This window comes from Tribolium castaneum, chromosome 2, assembly GCF_031307605.1.
Source record: "Tribolium castaneum strain GA2 chromosome 2, icTriCast1.1, whole genome shotgun sequence".
Taxonomy (NCBI): Eukaryota; Metazoa; Arthropoda; class Insecta; order Coleoptera; family Tenebrionidae; genus Tribolium; species Tribolium castaneum.
The window spans coordinates 1,110,836-1,136,348 of record NC_087395.1 but is presented as its reverse complement, the minus strand read 5'-3'; the positions used below and the strand labels follow the sequence as shown (position 1 = coordinate 1,136,348).

The following is a 25,513-nucleotide window of genomic DNA, read 5'->3' as shown; positions in this document are numbered from 1 at the left end:
ATAACTATTAGTTCAAAAAATTCACTTTATGTCAGTTTAGTTAGTTAGATTCAAAACAAAACAATGTCAAATGAGTATAGCAAGATTAGGGAAAAAATTACCACAAAAACGTGCTTACATATTCATGAAAAAAATAATTGAACTTTTATTATCTTTTATTTTGTAAATTAATTGCATTTTCATACTATTTGTGGCACAAAAATTCTTAATTCACAAACAGGCAAAAAAACACCATTTTTAATATTGTAAAATAAATTGTAAAAAATATTTTAAAAATATATAAAAAATCTTTCATCACACAAATGCACTGAAATAATCGAATAATACACAAATGATACAATTTTTGTAATAATTAATATTTTTTCGTATTATTTCAAATAAATTTCGTAAAATAACCATTATTGTACTTTAAAATTATTTTTTTACCAACAAAAAAACTAGAATGTGGCATAATTTCAGCCTTTTTTTAAATATAAGTTAGTCTGTTAACATTAATATTTCGACAAACTAATCTATATTTAACAAAAAGAAAAAATAAAGAAAATTATAATCGAAAACAGATCGTTTCAGCAAATAAACTGGAGCATGAGAAAGGCTAATTTTAGTTAGTAATATGTTAGATAAAAACATTAAGTACCGTGAAAAGTTATCGGTTTAAATAAATCGAACGCCGTACTTCGTGAAAAGATCGACAAGTAAATCAGAAAAATTGAAAAATACAACAATTATTTTAATTTTCAGGAGAACTGAAACACTTCCTAACAATTTGTAACCCAACTTTAATCATTTGCACAACCAAATCGTTAACCAACGTCCAGAAACTAGCAAACGAGCTCGAACTCCCTCAAATTTTGCTCTTTTCTGACCTAAACAACACACCAAATAATTACAACGAGGAATTAACTCCAATTGACTTGAACCCCACCAAAAAAGTTGCCCTCATTTTAACATCTTCTGGTACCACAGGCTTCCCAAAATGCGTCCAACTAACCCATTTAAACCTACGCACAACAATGTTATATGCCATGGACCCAAACTTCCTCGACTTGAACCAGAACGAATCAACCATCGCTTTTTTACCATATTTCTACGTTTTTGGTTGTGCTGTCTCTCTTGCTTCGATTCTAAGTGGTTGCAAATCAATAGTTATGGAAAAATTTATCCCCGATTTGTTTTTGGCCAACATACAGAAGCACAAAGTTACCAAATTGTTTGTGGTTCCTCCGATTTTGCAATTTTTGGTTAAAAATCCAATGGTTGGGAAATTTGATATTTCCTCAGTTGTTGATATTTTGTGTGGGGCTGCTGTTGTTGGTAAAGAATTGGAAGAAATGGTTCAGGAACGGTTCAAGGTCAAGTCGGTTAGGCAAGTTTATGGTATGACAGAATTATGTGGTGCTGCGGCCATGATTCCCAAAAATTTTCAAAAATATGGGTCTTCCGGTAAAGTGGTTTCCTGTACCCAGATCAAAGTTTGTGACGTTGCAAATGGAAAAACACTGGCAGCTCAAGAAATTGGGGAAATACGGGTTAAAGGCGATGGAACCATGAAGAGTTATTTGAAGAATGAAGAAGAAACGAAGAAAGCGTTTGATGAAGAAGGGTTTTTGAAGACTGGTGATTTGGGTTATTATGATGAGGAAGGTTATTTCTACATCGTTGACCGTTTGAAGGAAATTATCAAATATAAAGGGTTTCAGGTACGATCATTTCGTATTTTGCTTGCTTTCAAACGACAATTTTTAGGTATCACCAGCTGAGTTGGAGAATTTGTTGATACAACATCCTGCTGTTAAAGATGCAGCTGTTGTTGGACTTCCTGATGAAAGAGCCGGAGAGTTACCTTTGGCATTTGTTGTTAAACAGGATCAAAATGTGACGGAAAAAGAATTGATTCGATTCATTTCAGGTAAAAATAACCAAGAAATTTGCATTGATTTATAGTATTTTTTAGAGAATGTTTCTGTCCAGAAACATTTGTATGGTGGAGTTAGATTTATTGAAAACATTCCGAAAAATTCCAGTGAGAAAATTCTAAGACTAAAACTACAAGAGCTGCTATGACGTGGATTATTAATAAATATTTCTTATATGTGTTTATTTAAGTAATAAAATAATAATCATTGGCTATTTGCTTTTAAACTAAACTTTTATTTTGCAAGAAAAAACATCCCTAAAATGACAAAAATAAATCATAATCCAACTTCTATCTAATGTTTATTTTAATAATTATAATAAAAATAAAAAAATAATAATAATAACAATAATAATAAAAATAATAATAAAAATAAAAACATTTTAAATTATGAAGAAAAATATTCTAGTAGTTTGATCTGTACAGTTTAGTTTTATTGAAGAAAATATCTAAATCTATTTCAGTATTATTATAATTATATAATATATTAATAAAACCTTTAAAAAATGGAGAATTCAAATGACGAATTTAATTTAAACTTAATTTAAAAGTAATATTTATTATTATATTAAGTTCTTGATCACCAATTTTAACACAAAGATAATTTTTCCAAACTAATTTGTCGAAAAATAATTTCAAAATTTTTCTTTAAATTCACGATTTTCAGTCAAAACTTCCAAAAAATACCCAGAATGAAATAAAATCAAAGATTATACTTTTGTTGATTTTTGAGACGTTTTAATAGGTTATAGCCAAAAATACAATTATTTTGCAAAATTGTCAAAAACAAACAAGAAAATCATCAAATAAGACTAAATAAACCATTTAGAACTAATAGAAATTGATTGTATTATGTTTGTTTCACTCAGTTTAGTTAATTTCTTATGCAAAATTTCATCGAAATAAGAGGCAAATGGTAGAAAAATTTTTACACTAAAATATAAAATCAAAGGTTTTTTGCGAGATTTTGTAATTTTACTGTATTAAAGCATAAAACAATCATTATTTTTGCCCTTTTCACCCGTTTTATGCCACGTTGTTCAACCATAAAACAATTCTTTCGAATGAATTTGTAAAAAGTAAGCTTAAAATTAGCGAATTTAGGTTAGTTGTTTTTTTGTTTCTAAAAAATTGTCTAAAACTGATAAAAAACTAACTAAACAAATTAAATTGAAACAAAAGGTATGTTATTTTAACTCGATTTATTAAAATCTCTTTTATAGATAACTTCTACAGCCAAAAATAATCCAAAAGAAGCAAAAATAACTCAAAATTGGTCAAAAATGTTCATACTTTAGGTTTTTTAATGTTACATAACGCATAACAATTAAAAAAGAATCAATAAAGTTTTCAAGCCCCTAAACAGATTTTTTTGCAAAAGCGTGGATTTCTTGGAAGATATAATCGAAATTAACAATATTTTGCATTTTTTACTAAATTCGGGTTCTAAACAACTTTTTGGCAAAATTAAGCAAAAAGCACACGTTTTTTAACCGGACACTCAATCACTTCAAAAATTTTACTTAAAAGCACTCCAGAATTAAGTCAGATGCAGGTGTGCGATTATCGCAAAATCGCACGCTCCTCGAGGGGACTGTAATCTAATCTTTTTCACGCCGGGACGGACCTGTCTTGTTCACGATGTGAAGAGAAGATGAAGAGGTGCAGGAAATTGCGTGTGTGTGTGACCGCGAAAACAACACCATTTACAGATCTAGATGCAGAAAAGTCACTGTTTTTCAAATCTTGTTTTTTAGATCTAATTTTGGGAAGTTGTGGTGTCGACCTCTTAAAAAACCTAATTCACTGAGAAAAAGTCTAATATGGGTTTTAAGATCTAAAGATCTAATTTTAAGTTTAAGAAAAAAAAGTGTTAATTTGTGATTATCTGTGTATATAAGCAAGTTTATCGTTGATTTAGCAAAAACCAAGTTTTTCTTTCGAAAATTGTCTTTCAAACTGACTGAAATTGACCAAATTATACCAAAACTCTAATTGTTTTAGCCAGTTTTGGATCGAAATTTCGTCAAAAATGATCCTTACAAAGGGAAAACTATGTCAAACATGGTAAAATTTTGGCTTATTTTGGCACATTTTTAACCAAATACCCAGATTTTAAAAAAACAAACAACAAGCAAAAATTATTAAAATAAATTAAAACTAATGTTTATTATTAAGATAAGTTAAAAATATTCGTTATCTTTGTTGTTCTCATTCGTTTTACTACGTGTTTCAACCACAAAGATAATTTTTACATAATAATTTGTCGAAAAATAAGTTCATACTTCTTCTTTAAATTTACGAATTTAAGTCAAAAATGGAAAAAAATAACCAAATTAAATACATACCATGAATAATATGTTTTACAGCCAGAAACACAACTATTTCGCTAAATGAATCAAAAACAAACAAGAAAATCACCAAATAAACTATTTTTTGAATATTTCGAGTCCTTAAGTACGTTTTTGAGATTAAAATACGCAAAAAAACAAAAATAAATAAAAATTGATAGTTTTTTTTTCATTCAGTTTAGTTTGTTTCTTGAGCAACATTTCATCGAAATAAACGGTAAATGCTTAAAAAGTTTTCAAACACTTGTTCGAGCTAAAATCTCAGTTTTTTTGCAACATTCTGATATCTGTTTTAAAGCAAAAGAAACCTAAATTGACCTAAACTTTTGGTTTCAAAGAATTTGTCAAAAAAACTGGTAAAGAAGAAGAAGTAAAGAACTGAACAAATTACGTTAAAACAAAACGTATGTTAACTCGATTTGTTTCAAAATTAAAATTATGCCCAAAAAACACGAAACAGAAAGATTTAATAATGATTTTAATAAAAATTACGACAGTGTTTACATTTACAGTAAATCTATATTCTAAACTTGAAGACAAAAAATTAGTGAAAAATATAATTTTTCGCCACGAATCACAGTTAAAATTAAATTTTTCTACTTCAAGTGCAAGTGCAAGTAAGTAATTTGGCCTTAAGGCAATTTTCAAATTCCACGTATTTGCCACAAAAGCCCGTATTTGTTAAGAGCTACATTGCAAAACGTCTTGGACACTTTCAGAATACATTTGTACAAATAATATTTCGCCGGGGTTTTGCTTATAATATCTATTCATTCTACAATGAAGTTCCTTTGACGTTAAAAAACTCTAAAATCAGCAATTTTAAACACAAATATAAAATGTTTTTTTCAAAATGATTTTTCTGTTTTTCTTATTTTCTTATTTTTCCTCTCTGTAATTTTGTTAAATAGAATTACATTATATTTTTTTATTATAATTTTTATCTTTCATTATTCACATTGTTTATTTTTATTTTTTATTATTTTTCATTTATTGTCTGGACCAAAACCTTAATATTATTATTATTATTATCATTATTATTATTATTATTATTATTATCATTATCATTATTATTATTATTATCATCATTATCATTATTATTATTATTATTATCATTATCATTATTATCATTATCATTATTATTATTATTACTATTATTATTATTATTAAACTAATGACGGTCCAAATTATTAATTTCTTTTCACTGTCTGTTGTCAACTGCCACAAAATTCCCTAAATTTCGAAATTAATTTTTTTGTAAAAAAGTGCGAAGAAGAAAAAATACTGTATGATATCTCATTTACAAGACATTTTGTCACACTTACTCTATTATGGCCTTCCTCGGTGCGCTCGTCGTGCCCTAAATTCGTGCGTGGGGCAAAATGCTTTTGACAGTTTGTAGACGTTATTTATACTCTAGAACGTATTTCAAGAAAACATTTTTGATTTTACAGTGTCACAAAAAAGTATGACGTCATAATAATAATTTTTTTAATGTCAAGCAATTATTTTTAGTGCTCATTAGGATGACTTTTTACCTTCTGACATCTTCCTAAAGATTGTTTTAAGTCGATTTAGAGATTACTGTTAAAGAAAAATAAAAACCAAAAAAGTCGATGCTACAATTTTAGCTAAAAATTAATAAAAAAGAGAAATGGTGCTTTCTTGACGATATTACTAGTACGTACGTCTTGAACAAGTTTTAACAGACTTATTAATTAATTATTATTATATTAATTTATTTTTAAACTTCTTAGACTTTAAAGCCTTTTCTTTTGCTTATTTCAAATGGCAACCTCTGTTCTTTTTTATATCGTTCAACTTAAAAAGTTTGGAAGTAAATTGTAAACACTCTGTAGTAATCCGTGAAACTGTTAGACCCTCCCCAACTCTCACCTAGTAACAATGTTATCAAAAAACATTGTTTCTATTTTTTAATAATTTTTAAAACTAAAAGTGTAAAACCGATTTTATTGGTTTTTATATATTTTTTTAAGTTATCACTGAAACGATATAAAAAAACTTAAGTGACATGTAAAAAACCAAAAATGTATTCGAGCACAAAAAAGTAATAGCATGCCATAAAAAAAATATTATGTTAACGTCATACTTTTAAGGACACCTGTATAATCAAAAATATTTTCCTGAAATACGTCCTAAAGTATAAATAACGTATACAAAATATCAAAAGTCCAACTTATTAATAACTGAAAAGAAAGTTAAGCTGGATCACCCTGTACTATGAAATAAATTAGCCATTATTAAAGAGATAAGAAATTAATGCGCTGGATTAAACTGGCAAAGAACTTAAAAATTGGATCAAAACTGATGTTGTTTTAACCTATTTCACTCAATTTTGTTTTTTCAGTCACTGTTTTAGCACAAAATTTCTTGAAGGATAAGGTGTAAATAAAGTATAAAAATGCAGTAAAATTTAATCAATATAAAAATACAATGATACAATATACCGGGTGCTCAAAAATCGGCGCACCAATTCAATGGAGTGTGGTAGAGATTTGCTTACACATAAAGGTAAAAATAGTAAAAAAATTCTTTGTATTAAAGTTATTGATAAATAACAAATTTTAAATAAATGATATGTGGCAACGTTGCCTAACAGTCGTGATCGCAATAGAATTTGATCAACAATAAAAATAAATTATTTTTAAAACGGTTTCCTAGGAAATAGTTCCCAGTGTTGGCACATCTACAAACTACGATTTTTTGATAAATTTAATTTTTTTTAAATTAAAAAAACTGCTAAGATCTCATAGTAAATTTAAAAATAATTATTCATCGTTTTGTTAGAGAACGATTACTAAGTGCGAAACATAGAAACATTAAAAAATAATAAAAAATGAGGAAGTTAGCAAAATAAGTTTGTTATTCCAGATTTTTTAAAATATAACATTAAGAATTTTTTCGAGATTTTTCCCGTGATCTGCACATGCTTCTCAACAACGTACCACTGAGTTGGTGCGCCAGTTTTTGAGCACCCTGTAGATACAATAAAAATACACAATTCAAGCATGTAGTTCGCATCTTCTTAGCCTCCAAGACAAAAATCTGTTTCAATCTAAAATTTAAAATGTATTCACTGCATACAAACTCAAGATAATAAAACTTACAACTGTTGGAGTTGTTCATCTGCAAATTTTGATAATAGGTGTAAAAATCTTCATCATCTTCTGCAAATTCTTCTAGATCTTCACGAGCCAAATCCATATCAGCGCCTTTCTCGACTAAGAGATACACAATAAAAATACTTCTTTTATTAGTTGCAATCCTTAAAGGAGTCTCCCCTTCATCATTAGCCAAATTCACATCAGCCCCACTGTTCAAAAGCACTTTTACTATTTTCACATTTCCATTGTCTATAGCTTTGGTCAAGGGTGTGAAACCGTCTCGATACTGTTTATTGACGTCAGCTCCGTTTTCTATAAAATATTTAACAATTTCCGAACAATTCAAGTTAATAGCTTCCAGAAAAGCAGTCGGAATCGTTAAATTTGCACCGTAATGTAACAAAAGTCTCACAGCTTCAAGACTTTTAGATCGCACTGCTGCAAGAAGAGGAGTTTGTTGGTTGGAGTCTGCTTTGCAAGAATCTGTTCCTTCTTCTAAAAGCACCTTGGCTTCGTCTAACTTTCCAGATAAGATAGCAGCAGTTAAAGGTGTAGTTTCATTCCGGTCAAATCTTCCAGTGGTTATTACATTCTTATTTAGTTTACGAATCTTTGCGACTTGCACAAGCTCGTCAGATCGATTTAGTTCTTCACTGTTTTCTTGCGCTAAAAGTTCTATACGATTCCATTGAATTGCGAGTGTTTCAGCGATTATTTTATCAACTTGGTTTAGATTACCGTTAAATATTGCCTCTTGTAATTGCTAGAACAAAACAGTCTTAATTAAAAATTATTTTCAATTCAGAAGCTGTTTCAGAAATGAACTACTATCCAAACTTATGTTTTGTTTTAAGTACAACACCCTAACTTTTATTGCACTTTTGGTAGCTTTTAAGACTAACGATATTTGATCTAAACTTGCATTGGTCAATACTGCATAATAAATTAATAAACATAAACATAAACATAATTTATGAATTTTTTTGCGTTTTAAGATCGAATAAAACGTGTACGAGACACGTAATGTTATCAGTGTTATCACTTATCAGTAGAGGGCGATCTAAGAAAAACTAAAAATACTTGTTATACACGGAGGGGTGAACCAAAGTTATTCTTTTAATAGAACACCCTATACAGAGTGTCTGTTTTTCAAACTCCACCATGGAGATCTCATGAAAATTTGTAATTTACGTTTTTATTTTTTCAAGAAAAAACCAAAAAAACTGGACGTTTTTACCGTTCTTCAGGCACTTATTTACAAGAAATCTGAATCTGTCATCATATTTTCCAAGGCGTTCTTGATTTCAGACTTACAACACTCAACTCTGGTTTTTTTTAAAAAAAGAGAGTGACAATAAGTAGAAAGTTAAGTGACCTAATTTTTCAAAAATATTTTGTCAGGTAATTTTCAAGAGATCCGTAAAACTTGAATTAAAATTGCTAACGACAACACGTTTGAGGAAAGTTCTGAAAAATAAATAATACAACACTCTGTTGTAAATAGTGTTTTTGATTATTCTTAAATCGCGTCATAAGACTGTGTCACAAATACGTGCTTAAACCTTAGAAAATAATGCAAACAATTGTTATTGTTTTCAGGTTCGACTATTCCATGGGTAAGTTATGTTGGCAACAATTACAAGTAGGTATATCTTTCGAGAAAACTGCGTTTTTATCTCAAAAACGTATTCAAAGGCTTCAATTAAAATTTTTCTGGGCGTTTTTGACGAAATTTTGATAGAAAACGTGCTAAACCAACATATTAGCTTACATACATCAATTTTGAAACAAATAATTAAATACGTTTTGTTTTAATTTTATTCGTTCAGTTCTTTACCAATTTTTTTGGCAAATTCTTTGAAACAAAAAGTTTAGGTCAATTTAGGTTAATAATGCTTTTGCTATAAAACAGATACCAAAATGTTGCAAAAAACTGAGATTTCAGTTCGAACAAGTGTTTAAAAAAACTTTTCAAGTATTTATATTTTATTTCGATGAAATTTCACTCAAGAAATAAACTAAACTGAATAAACAAAAGAAAAACTATCAGTTTCCATTTATTTTTGTTTTTTGGGTATTTTAATCCCAAAAACGAACTTAAAAACTCGAAATATTAAAAAAAATAGTTTAATTGGCGATTTTTTTGTTTGTTTTTGATTCATTTTGCGAAATAATTGTGTTTCTGGCTGTAAAACATATTATTTATGTTTTGTATTTAATTTGGTTCTTTTTCGCATTTTTGACTTAAATTCGTGAATTTAAAGAAGAAGTTTGAACTTATTTTTCGACAAATTATTTAAAAAAATTTCTTTGTGGTTGAAAAACGTAGTAAAACGGGTGAAAAGAATAAAGATAACAATTATTTTTGACCTAATTTATTAATGAACATTACTTTTAATTTACTTTAATAATTTTTCGGCTTTCCTAACAGAATTTCACAAAAAACCTGAGATTTTATTTCAAACATTTCAGAAATTTTAATTTTTTGATTTTGATTTCAATTCTGAATCTAAACTCCTTTACAAAAAATTTCTAACTCTGCGTTTGGAAGATAGTTACCATTTAAAAGTAGCCAATCACAAAAGGTTTATTTGCGGAAGAGTGCGAAAACAAAACACGTTACCATACCAAAAAAAGTGGCATAAGTAGAAAGTTAATTGACCTGACTTTTCGAAAATATTTTGTCAAGCAATTTTCAGGAGATCTGTAAAACTTGAATGGAAATTGGAAATTTCTAATTTATTCTCATTCTTGTGAGATATTCGAAAAACTAATTTTTGATGTTTCGTTCGAATTTTCCGTTAAATTTATCGTACTTAGAATGTCCGTTTTGTTCAACCGTGATGGTTTTGTTCCACAGACATCAAATTAAAATAAAATTTCACTCAAAAAAAACATCATACTTACAACAAAAATTACTGGTATATGTTAAGTAGAAAATTACCAGTACAATATTGATTTAATAAATAAGTATATGGACTATACGAAGAGACAGATAATTTGTTGGTTGATTATCCATAATATGTAATGTCCACAAATGTGCGGACGGCTAACACAAAGTTATAGTCGTCCGCACAAATGTGACGGCAAACCACAGCCTTAATTTTAACTGTGATTCGTGGAACTGGAAATGTTGAAAATAATGATTTTTATTATTCCTAAAAACTTGATAAAACTGTGTTGTAGCAACACATGCGTTCTCCGAATTTTTAATCTTATTGTTTTCAGTTTCAACTATTCCATGTGTAAGTGATGTTGGCAACTATTACAAGTAGGTAAATCTTCCGACAAAACTGCGCTTTTATCTCAAAAACGTATTCAAAGGCTTCAATTGAAATTTTTTTAGGCGTTTTTGACGAAATTTTGATAGAAAACAAGCTAAATCAACATATTAGCTTACATACATCAATTTTGAAACAAATCACGTTAAAATACGTTTTGTTTTAATGTAATTTGTTCAGTTCTTTACCAATTTTTTTGGCAAATTCTTTGAAACAAAAAGTTTAGGTCAATTTAGGTTAATAATGGTTTCTTTTGCCATAAAACACATATCAGAATGTTGCAAAAAACTGAGATTTCAAATCGAACAAGTGTTTGAAAACTTTTCAATCATTTACGTTTTATTTCAATGATTTTCAATTTTCAATTTTAAATTTTAAATTTTAAATTTTAAATTTTAAATTTTAAATTTTCAATTTTTAATTTTCAATTTTCAATTTTCAATTTTCAATTTTCAATTTTCAATTTTCAATTTTCAATTTTCAATTTTCAATTTTCAATTTTCAATTTTCAATTTTCAATTTTCAATTTTCAATTTTCAATTTTCAATTTTCAATTTTCAATTTTCAATTTTCAATTTTCAATTTTCAATTTTCAATTTTCAATTTTCAATTTTCAATTTTCAATTTTCAATTTTCAATTTTCAATTTTCAATTTTCAATTTTCAATTTTCAATTTTCAATTTTCAATTTTCAATTTTCAATTTTCAATTTTCAATTTTCAATTTTCAATTTTCAATTTTCAATTTTCAATTTTCAATTTTCAATTTTCAATTTTCAATTTTCAATTTTCAATTTTCAATTTTCAATTTTCAATTTTCAATTTTCAATTTTCAATTTTCAATTTTCAATTTTCAATTTTCAATTTTCAATTTTCAATTTTCAATTTTCAATTTTCAATTTTCAATTTTCAATTTTCAATTTTCAATTTTCAATTTTCAATTTTCAATTTTCAATTTTCAATTTTCAATTTTCAATTTTCAATTTTCAATTTTCAATTTTCAATTTTCAATTTTCAATTTTCAATTTTCAATTTTCAATTTTCAATTTTCAATTTTCAATTTTCAATTTTCAATTTTCAATTTGCAATTTGCAATTTGCAATTTTCAATTTGCAATTTTCAATTTGCAATTTTCAATTTGCAATTTTCAATTTTCAATTTTCAATTTTCAATTTTCAATTTTCAATTTTCAATTTTCAATTTTCAATTTTCAATTTTCAATTTTCAATTTTCAATTTTCAATTTTCAATTTTCAATTTTCAATTTTCAATTTTCAATTTTCAATTTTCAATTTTCAATTTTCAATTTTCAATTTTCAATTTTCAATTTTCAATTTTCAATTTTCAATTTTCAATTTTCAATTTTCAATTTTCAATTTTCAATTTTCAATTTTCAATTTTCAATTTTCAATTTTCAATTTTCAATTTTCAATTTTCAATTTTCAATTTTCAATTTTCAATTTTCAATTTTCAATTTTCAATTTTCAATTTTCAATTTTCAATTTTCAATTTTCAATTTTCAATTTTCAATTTTCAATTTTCAATTTTCAATTTTCAATTTTCAATTTGCAATTTGCAATTTGCAATTTTCAATTTTCAATTTTCAATTTTCAATTTTCAATTTTCAATTTTCAATTTTCAATTTTCAATTTTCAATTTTCAATTTTCAATTTTCAATTTTCAATTTTCAATTTTCAATTTTCAATTTTCAATTTTCAATTTTCAATTTTCAATTTTCAATTTTCAATTTTCAATTTTCAATTTGCAATTTGCAATTTGCAATTTTCAATTTTCAATTTTCAATTTGCAATTTTCAATTTTCAATTTTCAATTTTCAATTTTCAATTTTCAATTTTCAATTTTCAATTTTCAATTTTCAATTTTCAATTTTCAATTTTCAATTTTCAATTTTCAATTTTCAATTTTCAATTTTCAATTTTCAATTTTCAATTTTCAATTTTCAATTTTCAATTTTCAATTTTCAATTTTCAATTTTCAATTTTCAATTTTCAATTTTCAATTTTCAATTTTCAATTTTCAATTTTCAATTTTCAATTTTCAATTTTCAATTTTCAATTTTCAATTTTCAATTTTCAATTTTCAATTTTCAATTTTCAATTTTCAATTTTCAATTTTCAATTTTCAATTTTCAATTTTCAATTTTCAATTTTCAATTTTCAATTTTCAATTTTCAATTTTCAATTTTCAATTTTCAATTTTCAATTTTCAATTTTCAATTTTCAATTTTCAATTTTCAATTTTCAATTTTCAATTTTCAATTTTCAATTTTCAATTTTCAATTTTCAATTTTCAATTTTCAATTTTCAATTTTCAATTTTCAATTTTCAATTTTCAATTTTCAATTTTCAATTTTCAATTTTCAATTTTCAATTTTCAATTTTCAATTTTCAATTTTCAATTTTCAATTTTCAATTTTCAATTTTCAATTTTCAATTTTCAATTTTCAATTTTCAATTTTCAATTTTCAATTTTCAATTTTCAATTTTCAATTTTCAATTTTCAATTTTCAATTTTCAATTTTCAATTTTCAATTTTCAATTTTCAATTTTCAATTTTCAATTTTCAATTTTCAATTTTCAATTTATTTATATTTCATTAAAATGTGTAATTTTAACTAATTTCAAGGAATTTAGTTAGTAAGTAAACTGTTCTTTGACGTGAAAATTATTTATTATTTTATTATTTACCGTTTTTGACATGTTTGTAATTGAAAAAAATTGACTAAAAACTAAGAAAAGTGGAACGACACAGCTCGACATTTCACCTAGCGAGCTTGGTAATTATTACAGATATCGAAATGATTCTTGCAGAAAAAACTTACATATATGAACTATTGGCATCATTTCATTTCGCTTATGTAAGGGTCTATCTTTTAAAATAAAAAAATTCTCGCATCTCGAAAATTCCACTACACAAATATGACACGTTATAAGAAAATTATAAAATATGAAGATTGTTTATATACGTTAGAATCTACATATACTGAGGAATCTAGTGCAAAAAATTAATTTTCAATCTTTATTCAGAAGGAAAATATGACGATGTAAACACAAAATTTGAGCAATTTTAGTTTTTCAAAATTTTTTAGAAAAACGTCTTTTTCATAATGAAGGCAATTCCAAATCAAAAAGCGACCTACAGATTAGAATTCAACAGAAAATTCTACATAAGAATCACTTTTAAGTGCGATAAAGGCGAAATAGATCACTACAAGTTTGTGACAAACTTTGCAGTGGATGTTGTTAGTGGTGAGTTATGTTTTTTGTATTTTTTTTTTTAGTTTTTTGATCAGAAACCATTTTTGAGGTTCCCCTGAATGGGCAAATCACGAACGCAAATTACAGTCGCACCTTTGACAAGATAATGGAAGTGGTTCTTATGCGAATTTTCCGCGTGGATTATCACTCTCTTCTCCTGGACGAAGGAATACAAGGCGGAGCAGGAAAATGTGAAGCTGGTTAAGGAAACAACGCGTGATTTGATCGAGCGGAAAAAAGAGCAAATTACGTGTCAATTAGAAGTCGAAGGTTTGTGTGATTGATTTATTTCTGATTCTAGTAGAATTCTGGTTGTAGAGGAAAAAAAGCGGCCGTTTCTTGACGTCCTTGTTGAGAAATATTTGAATGAGGAACTGAGTTATCAGGAATTGGAGGATGAAGTTAACACGTTTCTCTTGGCTGTAATTTTTTGTAATGTTTTTGGTTCTGACACGAATGCGATGGCGGGTTGTTTCGTTTTGACGCTTTTAGGGATGCACCAAGACGTTCAGGTACTGAAATCGCAATTACACAAATTTTTATTTTTTTGATTTTTTCAATTACGGCAAAACTATTCGAAAACGTGGAGCTATTTTAATTCTATCGTATGTAAAATGATCCGGGGAATCGACTGGCGTCGAGAAAATTGCCAAATTCCCAATAATTTTTTAGTTATGAATTTTTAGTTAGTTATGAATTTTTTAAAATTTTACCTATTTTTGCCTTTATTTGCAATTTTCTCAATAACTATTACTCGGAGACCAATAATCTTTTTTGAAAAAAATAGATAATTTAAAAAGCTTTCCAAGATAATACACTTTATGGGGTTATCTCTAATAGTTCCGGAGCTATTGCTCGGGAAATGTTCCGAGTACCCAAAATTGACAAAAATTGCGACAAAAATTGAAAAAATCAAACATCAAAAAATCGATCAAATGGACTATTTGTGGACTTTTAACAACTTTAGTGAGATGTAAAGACACATATAAGTCCAAACAACTATGATAGAACGAATGTAAAAAAAATATTCAAATCATTTTGTGTATTACTCAGAAAATTTTGGCAAAAAAATCAAAATTTTAAATCTCGTGAAAAATTAGTATAATGCACAAAATGAGCCGCTGAATTCAATGGAACAAACCGCATTGCTCTTGGACTTTTAGTTTTTAAGTTATGAATTTTTTTGTTGAATAAAATTTTACAATATAAAAGATACCTATCTTAATTTTTAGCAAAAAATTTTAAAATGTTAGATCTCATTAAAAGTTGGTATAATACAAAAAATAAGCCACTGAATCCAATAGAATAAATCGCATTGCTCAACGACTTTTAGTTTGTGAGTTATGAATTTTTTGTTGAATAAAATTTTCCAATATAGAAATTGCCTATGTTAATTTTTAGCAAAAAATTTTAAAATGTTAGATCTTGTTAAAAGTTAGTAAAATACAAAAAATGAGCCGCTAAATCCAATAGAACAAACCGCATTGCTCTACGACTTTTAATTTTTTAGTTATGAATTTTTTAATTGAAAATCGCCTTTGTAGCCGGAACCGTTGCCCGGAGCGGCTCCGGGTTTGAACGAAAAAATAGATAAAATCAAGCGCTATCAGAGGAATTTTTGCTCATTGCTCTAAATCTTACAGTTTCCGAAAAAAACGCAAAAAAAGTTGCCATTTTCACTTTTTTTCAATTTTTGACCACCGATTACGACGAAACTATTATAGTTATCAAAATTCGAAAAAAAAAACAACCTTTTCATTAATCTATTTTTAATTGTTTGCTTAGGACAAACACTACGAAGAAATAATCAAAGTTATAGGCCCCGAAAAATCCCCAACCCTTGACGATTTACCAAAACTCCAGAGTCCGGACCAACTTTTGAGATGCCTACTCCCGGACTAAGATGTATATCGCCACACGTATAAAGGTTGGAACAGAAATTAACTGCGACAAACTAACACAATCTATAACTCTTCCAAATCAAAATATCAGGGCACAAAAAATCAAACTACCTTGTCATTGTAAATTAGAAATTAACAACGAAATTTTAATTCCAACTAGATTCCCTTGCTTTACTAATAACTCCCAAGAAGCAAAAATTAAACATATTATACCAGCGACGTGGTCAAATTTAAAATCATTTAAACTTAATCCTGTTCACAAAACTAACTTACCGACTTACAAAAATCTTTCTGAATGTATTACTCAAAATTGGATTTTAAATATCCCACACATCAAATTAATTTTTCTGATTTTCAAATATAAAAACCTCGTAATATAAAAATATAAAAAAAACCTCAAATATAAAAACCACAATGCCAGCATCAACAAATGCTTAAAATATTAGTGTACCCGGACATTATAACGTGGTGTTTGTCTTAATTTGCACCATGTTTAGCATATTTTTGTTGTATTCACCTTATTTCTGTTACTAACATTTTTATTTTTTAGGTGTTTAAGAAGCTCCGTTACAATTTTATAAGATAACAATTTTATCAGATAAGACATTGCCACCTTGGGGGAAAAATTATGTAAGAACATAGATTATTTTTTTCTATAAATTTATTTGCTACCGCTTTTGTTTTGTTTTACATTCAATATATTAAAATTTTGTTAGTCTAAAAGTTGTTTTTTCGTAACACCAGGTCCCTTCTGAAGTCCGACCAAGAGTTTGGTAGCAAAAGAAAACGCTCTACGAAACTAGGTCGTGACAATAGTTTATTTGGTAATTTTCTTGTTTGTTTTTGATTCATTTTGCAAAATAACTGTGTTTCTGGTTGTAAAACACATTATTCATGTTATGTATTTACTTTGGTTATTTTTTTGCATTTTTGACTTAAATTCGTGAATTTAAAGAAGAAGTTTGAACTTATTTTTCGACAAATTATTTTAGAAAAATTATCTTTGTGGTTGAAAAACGTAGTAAAACGGGTGAAAAGAATAAAGATAATAACTATTTCTGACTTAATTTAATAATGAACATTACTTTTAATTTACTTTTGTAATTTTTCGGCTTTCCTAACAAAATTTCACAAAAAAAACTAAGAATGTATTTCAAACATTTCAGAAATTTTAATTTTTTGATTTTGATTTCAATTCTGAAGCTAAAATTCCTTTACAAAAAAATTCTAACTCTGCGTTTGGAAGATAGTTACCATTAAAAGCAGCCATTCACAATAGATTTATTTGCGGAAGAGTTCGAAAACAAAACACGTTACCATACCAAAAAAAATGGCAATAAGTAGAAAGTTAATTGACCTAACTTTTTGAAAATATTTTGTCAGGCAATTTTCAGGAGATCTATAAAACTTGAATGGAAATTGGAAATTGTCAACACGTTTGAGATCGGTTTTTGAAAATAAATTTCTAATTTATTTTCAGTCTTGTGAAATATTCGAAAAACTAATTTTTGATGTTTCGTTCAAATTTTCTGTTAAATTTATCGTACTTAGAATGTCCGTTTTGTTCGAATTTGATGGTTTTGTTCCACAGACATCGAATTAAAATAAAACTTTCACTAAAAAGAACATCATATTTACAACAAAAAGTACTGGTATACGTTAAGTAGAAAATTACCAGTATATTATTGATTTAATTAGTAAGTATATGGACTAAATAAAGGGACAGATAATTTGTTCGTTGATTATCTATGGTATGTAATGTACACCTTCTACAATGAAATCAAATGGGATATCGATAAATAAATTTTGCTCCTCAAGAATTATTAATATAATAAAAAAAATATTTCAAATTTTTATGTAACAAATACCCATGTAAAAAATACATGATGTTCCCTCTACATGATCTGCGTGTTTGAAGTAAAAGTCGCATATAGCCAAAACTACAAGTTATTCTAAGTTTTTCTGTTGCAAATTTGTCCGAAATGAAAAAAGATAGACCCATAATAGTTTATACAAAGTTACATTATTTTTTTGCGAAAAATCTAATCATGCAAAAAATATAGTGTTCCATTTAATAAATATAATTTTGGTTCACCATCCTGAATACAACAAGGTAGTTGCATTACCGGTAGTTGGTAGTATTCCCGCCGATTTTGCTCCTGCCATGTATTATGGCCCTGTCAAATCAGAATTCAAAACGTATTGTGCTAAAGATTTACGATTAAAATCGTTTAACGACGTTTGTAAAGTGTTATTAATAGTGGATTGCTTTTGGTCATTTAAAAACATTCACAAGACAAAGATTTTTCAAATTTTTCTCGAGTAAATGTAAATATATGTGGCACCTTACAGGAAGATCATATGTAGTACCCCCCGTTTGTGGTCATGTCACACAATTTAAAGTATACAAAAAACGCGCCAATGCACGCTCACCAACAGTCCCTATGCCATGTTCCACCGATTTGTCTAAATTGACTGGGGTAATAATCATATTAATAACAATAATAATAATAATAGTTCTAAATTTGCTTATAAGCAAGCGCCTAATTTTTCTAAGCTACAATACCTTTTTATGTGTTTTATGGGTGTTTTTTTATTTAAATGCAAAGGTTCATCTGTGAGCAGATAATCTCGGCATTTTTTAGTTTTAAAGCGAGAAATTGCCTAAGAAAAAGAATAAATTTTCTCCCAAAAATAATTTGGGTAGAATATATAAAAATCAGAATAATTTTATTAATTATTATTAATTAATTAATCCAATTAATAATGTTTAAATTATTAAGATTAAACCGATTGAGAGAGGTTGGTAAATGAAAATAAAGATTATTGACAAAATTATATTTGAAGATTTAATTAAGGTTACAGTTTTTTTTGTTTTTTGCTTATATCTCGAAAACTGTTACTTCCATCAATTTTTATCTTTTTACCAAAATTAAAGCTGATAAAATTTTCTACAAAATGAATATATAGAATTTTTCCTGTTGACATGTAGGTTCTTCCTATTGTAGAAGATTTTAGAAAAAAAAATTATATGCCTTGTCATGAACAAAACAACTTAGATTTTTCATGAATACTGACTATGACTCTAATCTGCCTGATTGCTATCAGAATGTCAGCCAAACTTTATTGCTCTAAGTTCAACATTCCAAGAAACGTGAAGGAGGAACTCCTCCTGAGACACTTGTAGTTGTAGTCACAGCACAACAACTCGGTTGAAATGATTTGTTATTGTAAACACATTTACGATCATTCCTAACTAGAAAAGAAAAGACCGCCTTCGTAAGACAAACCTCGTTTGTCTCAGTTGGTTTCAGCTTCTGAGTCCAATGTTTGAGAATATCTTAACAAAGGATCTGCTAAAAAGCTGCTTGGAGTCATTCCGCCTCCACTTTTTCATCTCAAACTCAGACACCTACTAATATCACTTCCTCCCCCCCTTCTTATTCTTGTTTTCCAAAAAAACATCATCAAGGCCTAATCAGTTTTTGACGAACAAGCTTAACACAAGTCTTAATGGTGGTATTCTCTAACTATCTCTGTTGTACTGTTACGTTTATAGAATGTTAGCAACAGTGACACCGCCCTATAGAGCTGTCTAATTTGCGATTCTTAACTCTCTCTGTTAAAATAAGAGTAACAGAGTTCGAAAATGTAATTTTAGAGATATTAGAAGTCGATTTTGACATATGACGTACTACTTGATTCAAATATTTTTTCGAAAAGGTCAAGAAGTTTCCATAAAATTATCATTTCGAATTTGGCATCGCAAAAAGTTTCACTAAAATGTTAAAAAAAGTGAATGCAGAAGACGATTGCAGATCAAGGCAAAGAATATCCTTGTTTATTGAAAAAAAAATCACATTTTTTGTTTTGAGACAATTTCTTAAGTAATCAAGTTGAAATCAGATTATTTTATTCTGTGCTGTACAAAACTTATACGCAAAATAAAAAAAAACAGAATTTTCAAGAAAGGAAATAACTATTGAAAGACAAAAATGTTATTTTAAATAAATAACAGAAATTTAAAAATCTATGTTTTATTTTCACGGAATACTATTTCCACTATGAAGAGTACACAGTGTTAAAATTTTTATTTATACAAATTTTGGTTCCTGACGAATTTTATGTTGTGTTTTTTGCCACTTAGGATTGCTACTGATTACCTTTACAACATTATGGATAATTTACCAGTTGATTTTTTTCCAATCTTCGTTTCCTATACTTCAAAAACCAAAGGTCGAACTGTTCTGCGTGATTCTAAGCTTCTAGTTTTCTCCACTTATCACATTTTTAATGCAATTTCTTGTTAATTTGGTGAAACATCGTAAAAATTCACGATCTTTCACTGTCACTGTTAGTTTATGGCGAGATTTTTGCCGTTGTTATTTAACAGAAAATGTTACTATAGAAATGTTGCTAACAGAGGGTAACACAGTTTACGGTGTAATTTTTACAGTAATGGGGCAATAACATAGTAACAGAAGTTGGAGCATAGCACCATTTTTAACTCCTGCTTACAGCCAGGATTTTTCAGACACGCTTTAGGTTTCAAACTTTTTCTTTTCGTCATTTATGAGGGATATCCTTACGAAACCACTGGTTTGAGAAAAAAAGCAGAGTGAGCAAAAGCAAGTAAGCAATTATGAAGGGTCCAGTAGGCAACACGTTTCCAAAAAGGTGACTAAAGAACCTTTCATAAAAGTAATTTGTACATCCGACCAGCGGTGCTACTTTTTAATTGGGCCACTCGATGAGGATGAGTAGTTTAAATCCCTTTTTCAAATTTGTTTCAAGAACTATTAACAAAAAAGAGAAAGGTCCACCGGATCCTTTGTACCGACTCATTTGATACGAGAAAACCTTTCTGCAACTCTATGGTTGGCTTTTCTAGATTGCTCTTTAAGAGAGTTATGGTTTCTATGAGAGTTGTTGACCAGAAAGAGACCCTGGGCAGAACGCAACTCCTGAGATGGACTCCATCTTTAAAAAAAAACCTTCAAAATCAATTAAGCTTTGATTGATGACTGACTACCAATCTAGTTTCGGACCATTTAAAAGATCCAATGGAGCTCAAGACTTTTGCAAAAAGACGCTCCAGACCCTAAGAATTGTTTCAGAAGAGTCACCATTTAAGTCTAGTTTTTAGATAATAAACGTACGCCCACTGAGCGATCCTTAAAAAATAGACAAAATTTCACAACCATGTCTGAAGAATTAAAAAAAAAGGTTGGTCCACTGGACCCTCTAAAAAAATTTTTTACAAGTTATCCTGACGTCAAATGCTTCTAATCCAACATTAGATCTTGAAGATTTTTAGACTTCAATATGGGTTTTTGGCAACAACCAGACGTCCACTGGATGATTTGTAAAAAAAAATAAAAATTGTTTAGGAAAAAACATAGGTCGACCAGAACATCTCAATGCACTCATCTCACGCGTCTATCTTCTGTGTTTTATTTTTAGACCAACTCAGTAGATTCTGTTCAAAATCTTAATGAGGATTGTTGACAACGAGCTACCACCCACCAGACTATTTAAAAAATGGACTCCATTTCATAAAAAGCAATGCTCTAACCTAGATGCTCTGCTCAACATTTTTTGCTGTTCTTTAAGCGATGACAACAGAAGCTTGTCCTTATCCATCTCTTGTGTTCACGGAGCTGCCAATTTTTAGAACTGAAACTTTGGAATAGATACAAGAAACCTCTCAAGATTCCAGAACAGGCTGTAGAAACAATCAACAGGACACCCAATAGGCTATTTGGAAAAAACAATCAAATGTCTCAGTCAAATGACTGGAAAGATTAGATCCACTGGAGAGTTTCTGTAGAGTACAGGATTTCACTGACTGAAAAATTAGGTCCACCAAACCTTTTAAATAGCTCCTTCCTTTGTAGACAATAACCAGCCGCCTACCGAACCAATTGTGATAATGAACCTCATTTCACAAAACATTTACAAGTTTTCATTGGATCCAAAACTTTATTGACTTAAACGTTAGGTCCACCGGACAGTTTTTTGAGAGTCAAGAAAATTTTTGAGAGACTGAAAGATTGTATCCACCGGACTGTTTGAACAGATCCTTCAGAGTCTAGAGGTTCCTTCGGTTGTAAGCAAGTGTAAAGTAAAGTAAAGTGTTTATATCTGTAAAGAAAAATGCAATAAAAAAATTTTAAAAAATGAAGTCAAGAACTTTCAAGATCATACTTTTCGAAAAGGGAGCATTTGCACAAATTTTCAAGATCATATTTGCAAACTAGAGGTTTTTTAAAGAAAAATGCAAAAAAAAATTAAGAAATTCTAGAAGCAGCTAAAGTAAAAATTTACCCAAATTGCTAATGAAACTGATTTTGGGTGAAAGCAAACCACGCTGTTACGTGAAAAATGCCAGTTTTCTAGAAGAATTTTTTATGACCACGCCCGTCTTGTCCTAACCTCGTAAAAATTTTTGTTCAAGAAACGCACCTCCACGATTAATTTTCAATTGCCTGTGTTTTTCGAGAACAGTGGAAATTACTGACCTTTTTGGATCAAAAAAACTTTAATTTTCACTGCAAAATTATCTTTTTATTTTCCGAACATCTGTGACATGTAACACACATGTCAAAAGAATGACATATTGGGCGGGAATATTGACATGACCACAAACGGGGGGTACTACATATGATTTGACGGCAAGGTGCAAAAATATAATTAGGGGCTTTTTGATTCATCAAAACAAAAAAATAAAACGTTTTAAAGGTAAAACTACAATTTGGTTCAGAACTATACTTGAATCGTGGTGTGTTAGTCACTTATTAGTAATACTAAAAAAATGATAATTTTTATATGGATAGCCAACAACAAAATAGACGACCCATATTTTTTATTTTAACCAAAGCTCTACCGTTTTTGAGAAAAATAATTGAAAAGGTGAAAATTCCTGGCCTGACGTCAACAATGTTCCATTGTTCCAATAACGTCAGCCAGTCACAGAACTAGAACAATAACAAGAATGGGAACTAACTTACATTACTCAGAGGATCCGAAAAATACATAATCGACATTTTACTGCTTTGTTTTGTTAAATTTCTAACTGTCAACACTACACAAACTTCAAGTTGCGCGAAGTTCGAGAAAATGGAAGCTCTGTGTTATAGTTGGTATGGTACTTCGACCATATATGGTCGAAGGTATGGTAGCGCTCAGCTCCATTTGCGTGTGCGTTATCTGACATTTCTGTCACTACGTTTACATAGCAGGCGCATAGCTTCGACCATATATCATATAGACTCGCCGTAAAGCGAGTTTGTAGGCAGGTTGTTTGAAGCCAACATGTATGGGTGCGAGGAGTGAGGGGCAAGAGGAAGCTTACTCCTTGTTCAATGGCAGCTCGTAGTCAAGGGGCAAACAATTGAAAAAACATTACAAGTTTCAGAAATAATTTAAGTTTTCGAGTTTCAAAAAAAAATGCCTTAGTTAAAATACTTCTAATTCTATCTTATGACATGTCGTCAGAGTTGTAATATTCAAAAATATTCAGTATCAAAGCGGAAAATCAGAATACGTTACGACGCCACTGGTGTGTTTCCAGATTTAGGTTAACACCTGTATTTTCTTACTTACGGATGACATTACGGATGAATACCCCTTGTGAATACTTTCTCCTGTATATTTCGACGCAAGAACCAGATTTTACCCATTCACAAGTAAATTTAAGCCCAAAATTCACAATTTTATCCTTTAATCACAATCGTGAAGCACGAAGTTTGACGAATATTAACGAAACACTTGGAAATATTTTGAATGGACCAATCAGAGAAGGGGTACCTAAGAGTCAAATTCGCGTACCAAGCCTTATTTCCCCTTGCCCCACCTGCACATGTTGGCTTCAAAACAAATCTCACCTTGCCCAGTCTATATGATATATGGTCGAAGGCGCATAGCGGTGACAAACTATCAAATATTTTTTGAGGTTACGAAGTGTTTAAATTATGAGTTGTTACAAAAAATACAGATTTACAAAACAAGAACTAATAAACGCAGAATCAGAAACCTAACGAAACGCAAATCACAAAACACAATAAACGAACGGAAAATACTTGCGATTAACACCGATAACACTTTCGACAACCATGCGACAACGACTATAATTTACTGTTAATGTCAGTTTGACAAATTCGTGACACTTGACGGTGTTGTCGAAGTGCACATGTAAATTAATGTTCAAGGATACCACCCTTAGATACCCCTTAGTTGTTTAAATTTGCATTGTTTTTGATAATTTTTTTATAGCTTTGTGTTGGTAATGAAAAAATGAGATTGATGACGCACACGCAAATCGAGCTGACCGCCACTATAACAATGTTGGCAGTGTTGCCCACAATCGGTAGATTAGTTCGTGGCTTTTCGGTCGATTCGAAAAAAATGGGAAGATTGACAATTTTGGTAATTTTGCGCTAGGGCAGTTAAGACTAGAGCACAGATTAAGGCAATATTTAATTACATTATTAGAACAAAGAAATTGAAATCTGCTGCGTTTAAAACAATTTCCAGTACAAATATGGTAAAACTGTGTCCATCTTTAATTTGATCACAATTTTGCTGGTCGAAACTGTTTTCATTGTATTCCCTAGTATTAATTTGATCGTCTTTCTACAGAGAAACATTGATTATGTAAAAAATGTATTACGAATACTCATATTTAATGAAGAAAAGGTCTGATATCAAAAATTGTAACTTGTTGACCTGAATTTTTTTTATTTTATTTATTTTTTGGAGTTACAATTTTATGTTGTAGCTACTTTGGATAAATCAGGTTCATTTCTATTGTTTTCTGCTGCTTTCTGCTAAAAATAAATAAATAATACGAATGTGTAAAAAAGTGATACTTAATACTTATCTTTAAAAAACTGAACTTTTATCTCGCCATTGTTGATCTGAAATTTTTGAATTAGGTAATAAAAAAATGGTAAATGTATGAAAACTTATCTTTGGTGTTGGTGTTGATTTTCCACTCCATTCTTTTCGGATTATAATAAAAATAAACAAACAATGATTACGTACAAAAATTATACCAATACTTATCATTAAAAACTGTAAAAATGGTCTTCTCTCTGTGCTCAACGATGTGAAAGAATAATCAGTTTTTAATTTTTCACCGACTAGTCTGTAAAGTTCCTATTGGCATATTTGAGGATTTATCTTCGGTCAAGAAATAATAATAATAATAATAATAATAATAATAATAATAATAATAATAATAATAATAATAATAATAATAATAATAATAATAATAATAATAGTAATAATAATAATAATAATAGTAATAGTAATAGTAATAATAATAATAATAATTAATAATAATAATAATAAATAATAAAACAGTTGTTGCCAAATTGAATCATCTAATGTATATGGATGATATTAAATTATATGCTGCAACCGAGAAACAATTGAATTTATTACTTAAACTAACAGAAAATTTTTCATTAGATATCGGTATGTCATTTAGAGTAGATAAATGCAAAATTCTAGCAATTAATGAAGGAAATTTAAAAAAAAATAAATTTTATGACTGAGTGTTAAGAAAAAATTGAAAGCTTCAATAATGGTGGTATAAATATTTAGGATTCAAACAATCAAATAGAATATCACATAGTAATACAAAAGAAAAACTAGTTGAT

At 28.5% G+C, this 25,513-nt stretch overlaps 2 protein-coding genes and 1 long non-coding RNA gene across 5 annotated transcripts; 2 read left to right on the top strand and 1 right to left on the bottom strand.

The window, feature by feature from the left end:
• Window positions 1-881: 881 nt before the first annotated feature.
• Window positions 882-2,141, top strand: LOC656890 (luciferin 4-monooxygenase). The gene is made up of 3 exons (XM_008195547.3): window positions 882-1,700; window positions 1,747-1,909; window positions 1,955-2,141. Exons 1-3 carry the CDS (start codon window positions 1,014-1,016, stop codon window positions 2,062-2,064), a joined length of 960 nt encoding a protein of 319 aa, XP_008193769.2. The 5' UTR covers window positions 882-1,013; the 3' UTR covers window positions 2,065-2,141.
• Window positions 2,142-6,687: 4,546 nt separating this feature from the next.
• LOC107398895 (putative ankyrin repeat protein RF_0381) lies at window positions 6,688-23,912 on the bottom strand. Its single transcript, XM_064355073.1, has 3 exons — window positions 22,859-23,912; window positions 7,395-8,154; window positions 6,688-7,342 (listed from the first exon to the last, which is right to left on the bottom strand). Exons 1-3 carry the CDS (start codon window positions 22,892-22,894, stop codon window positions 7,338-7,340), a joined length of 801 nt encoding a protein of 266 aa, XP_064211143.1. The 5' UTR covers window positions 22,895-23,912; the 3' UTR covers window positions 6,688-7,337.
• LOC135265393 (uncharacterized) lies at window positions 10,207-16,640 on the top strand. Of its 3 annotated transcripts, none has more exons than XR_010333040.1 (6): window positions 10,207-10,662; window positions 13,779-13,938; window positions 13,997-14,217; window positions 14,266-14,459; window positions 15,733-15,874; window positions 16,399-16,640. It is a non-coding gene; the product is annotated as an uncharacterized LOC135265393 (long non-coding RNA). The 3 variants fall into 3 exon arrangements; XR_010333038.1 differs by having other exon boundaries at window positions 10,210-10,662; window positions 13,983-14,217; window positions 16,399-16,639; XR_010333039.1 differs by lacking the exon at window positions 13,779-13,938 and having other exon boundaries at window positions 10,223-10,662; window positions 13,971-14,217; window positions 16,399-16,635.
• Window positions 23,913-25,513: the final 1,601 nt, after the last annotated feature.

Coding starts and splice junctions, on each gene's coding strand:
- LOC656890 (XM_008195547.3), top strand. CDS start 1,014: ATGTTATATGCCATGGACCCAAACTTCCTCGACTTGAACCAGAACGAA. Junction 1,701..1,746: donor TCAAATATAAAGGGTTTCAG/GTACGATCATTT, acceptor GACAATTTTTAG/GTATCACCAGCTGAGTTGGA. Junction 1,910..1,954: donor ATTGATTCGATTCATTTCAG/GTAAAAATAACC, acceptor AGTATTTTTTAG/AGAATGTTTCTGTCCAGAAA.
- LOC107398895 (XM_064355073.1), bottom strand. CDS start 22,894: ATGTCGATTATGTATTTTTCGGATCCTCTGAGTAAT. Junction 8,155..22,858: donor TTTCGGATCCTCTGAGTAAT/GTAAGTTAGTTC, acceptor GTTTTGTTCTAG/CAATTACAAGAGGCAATATT.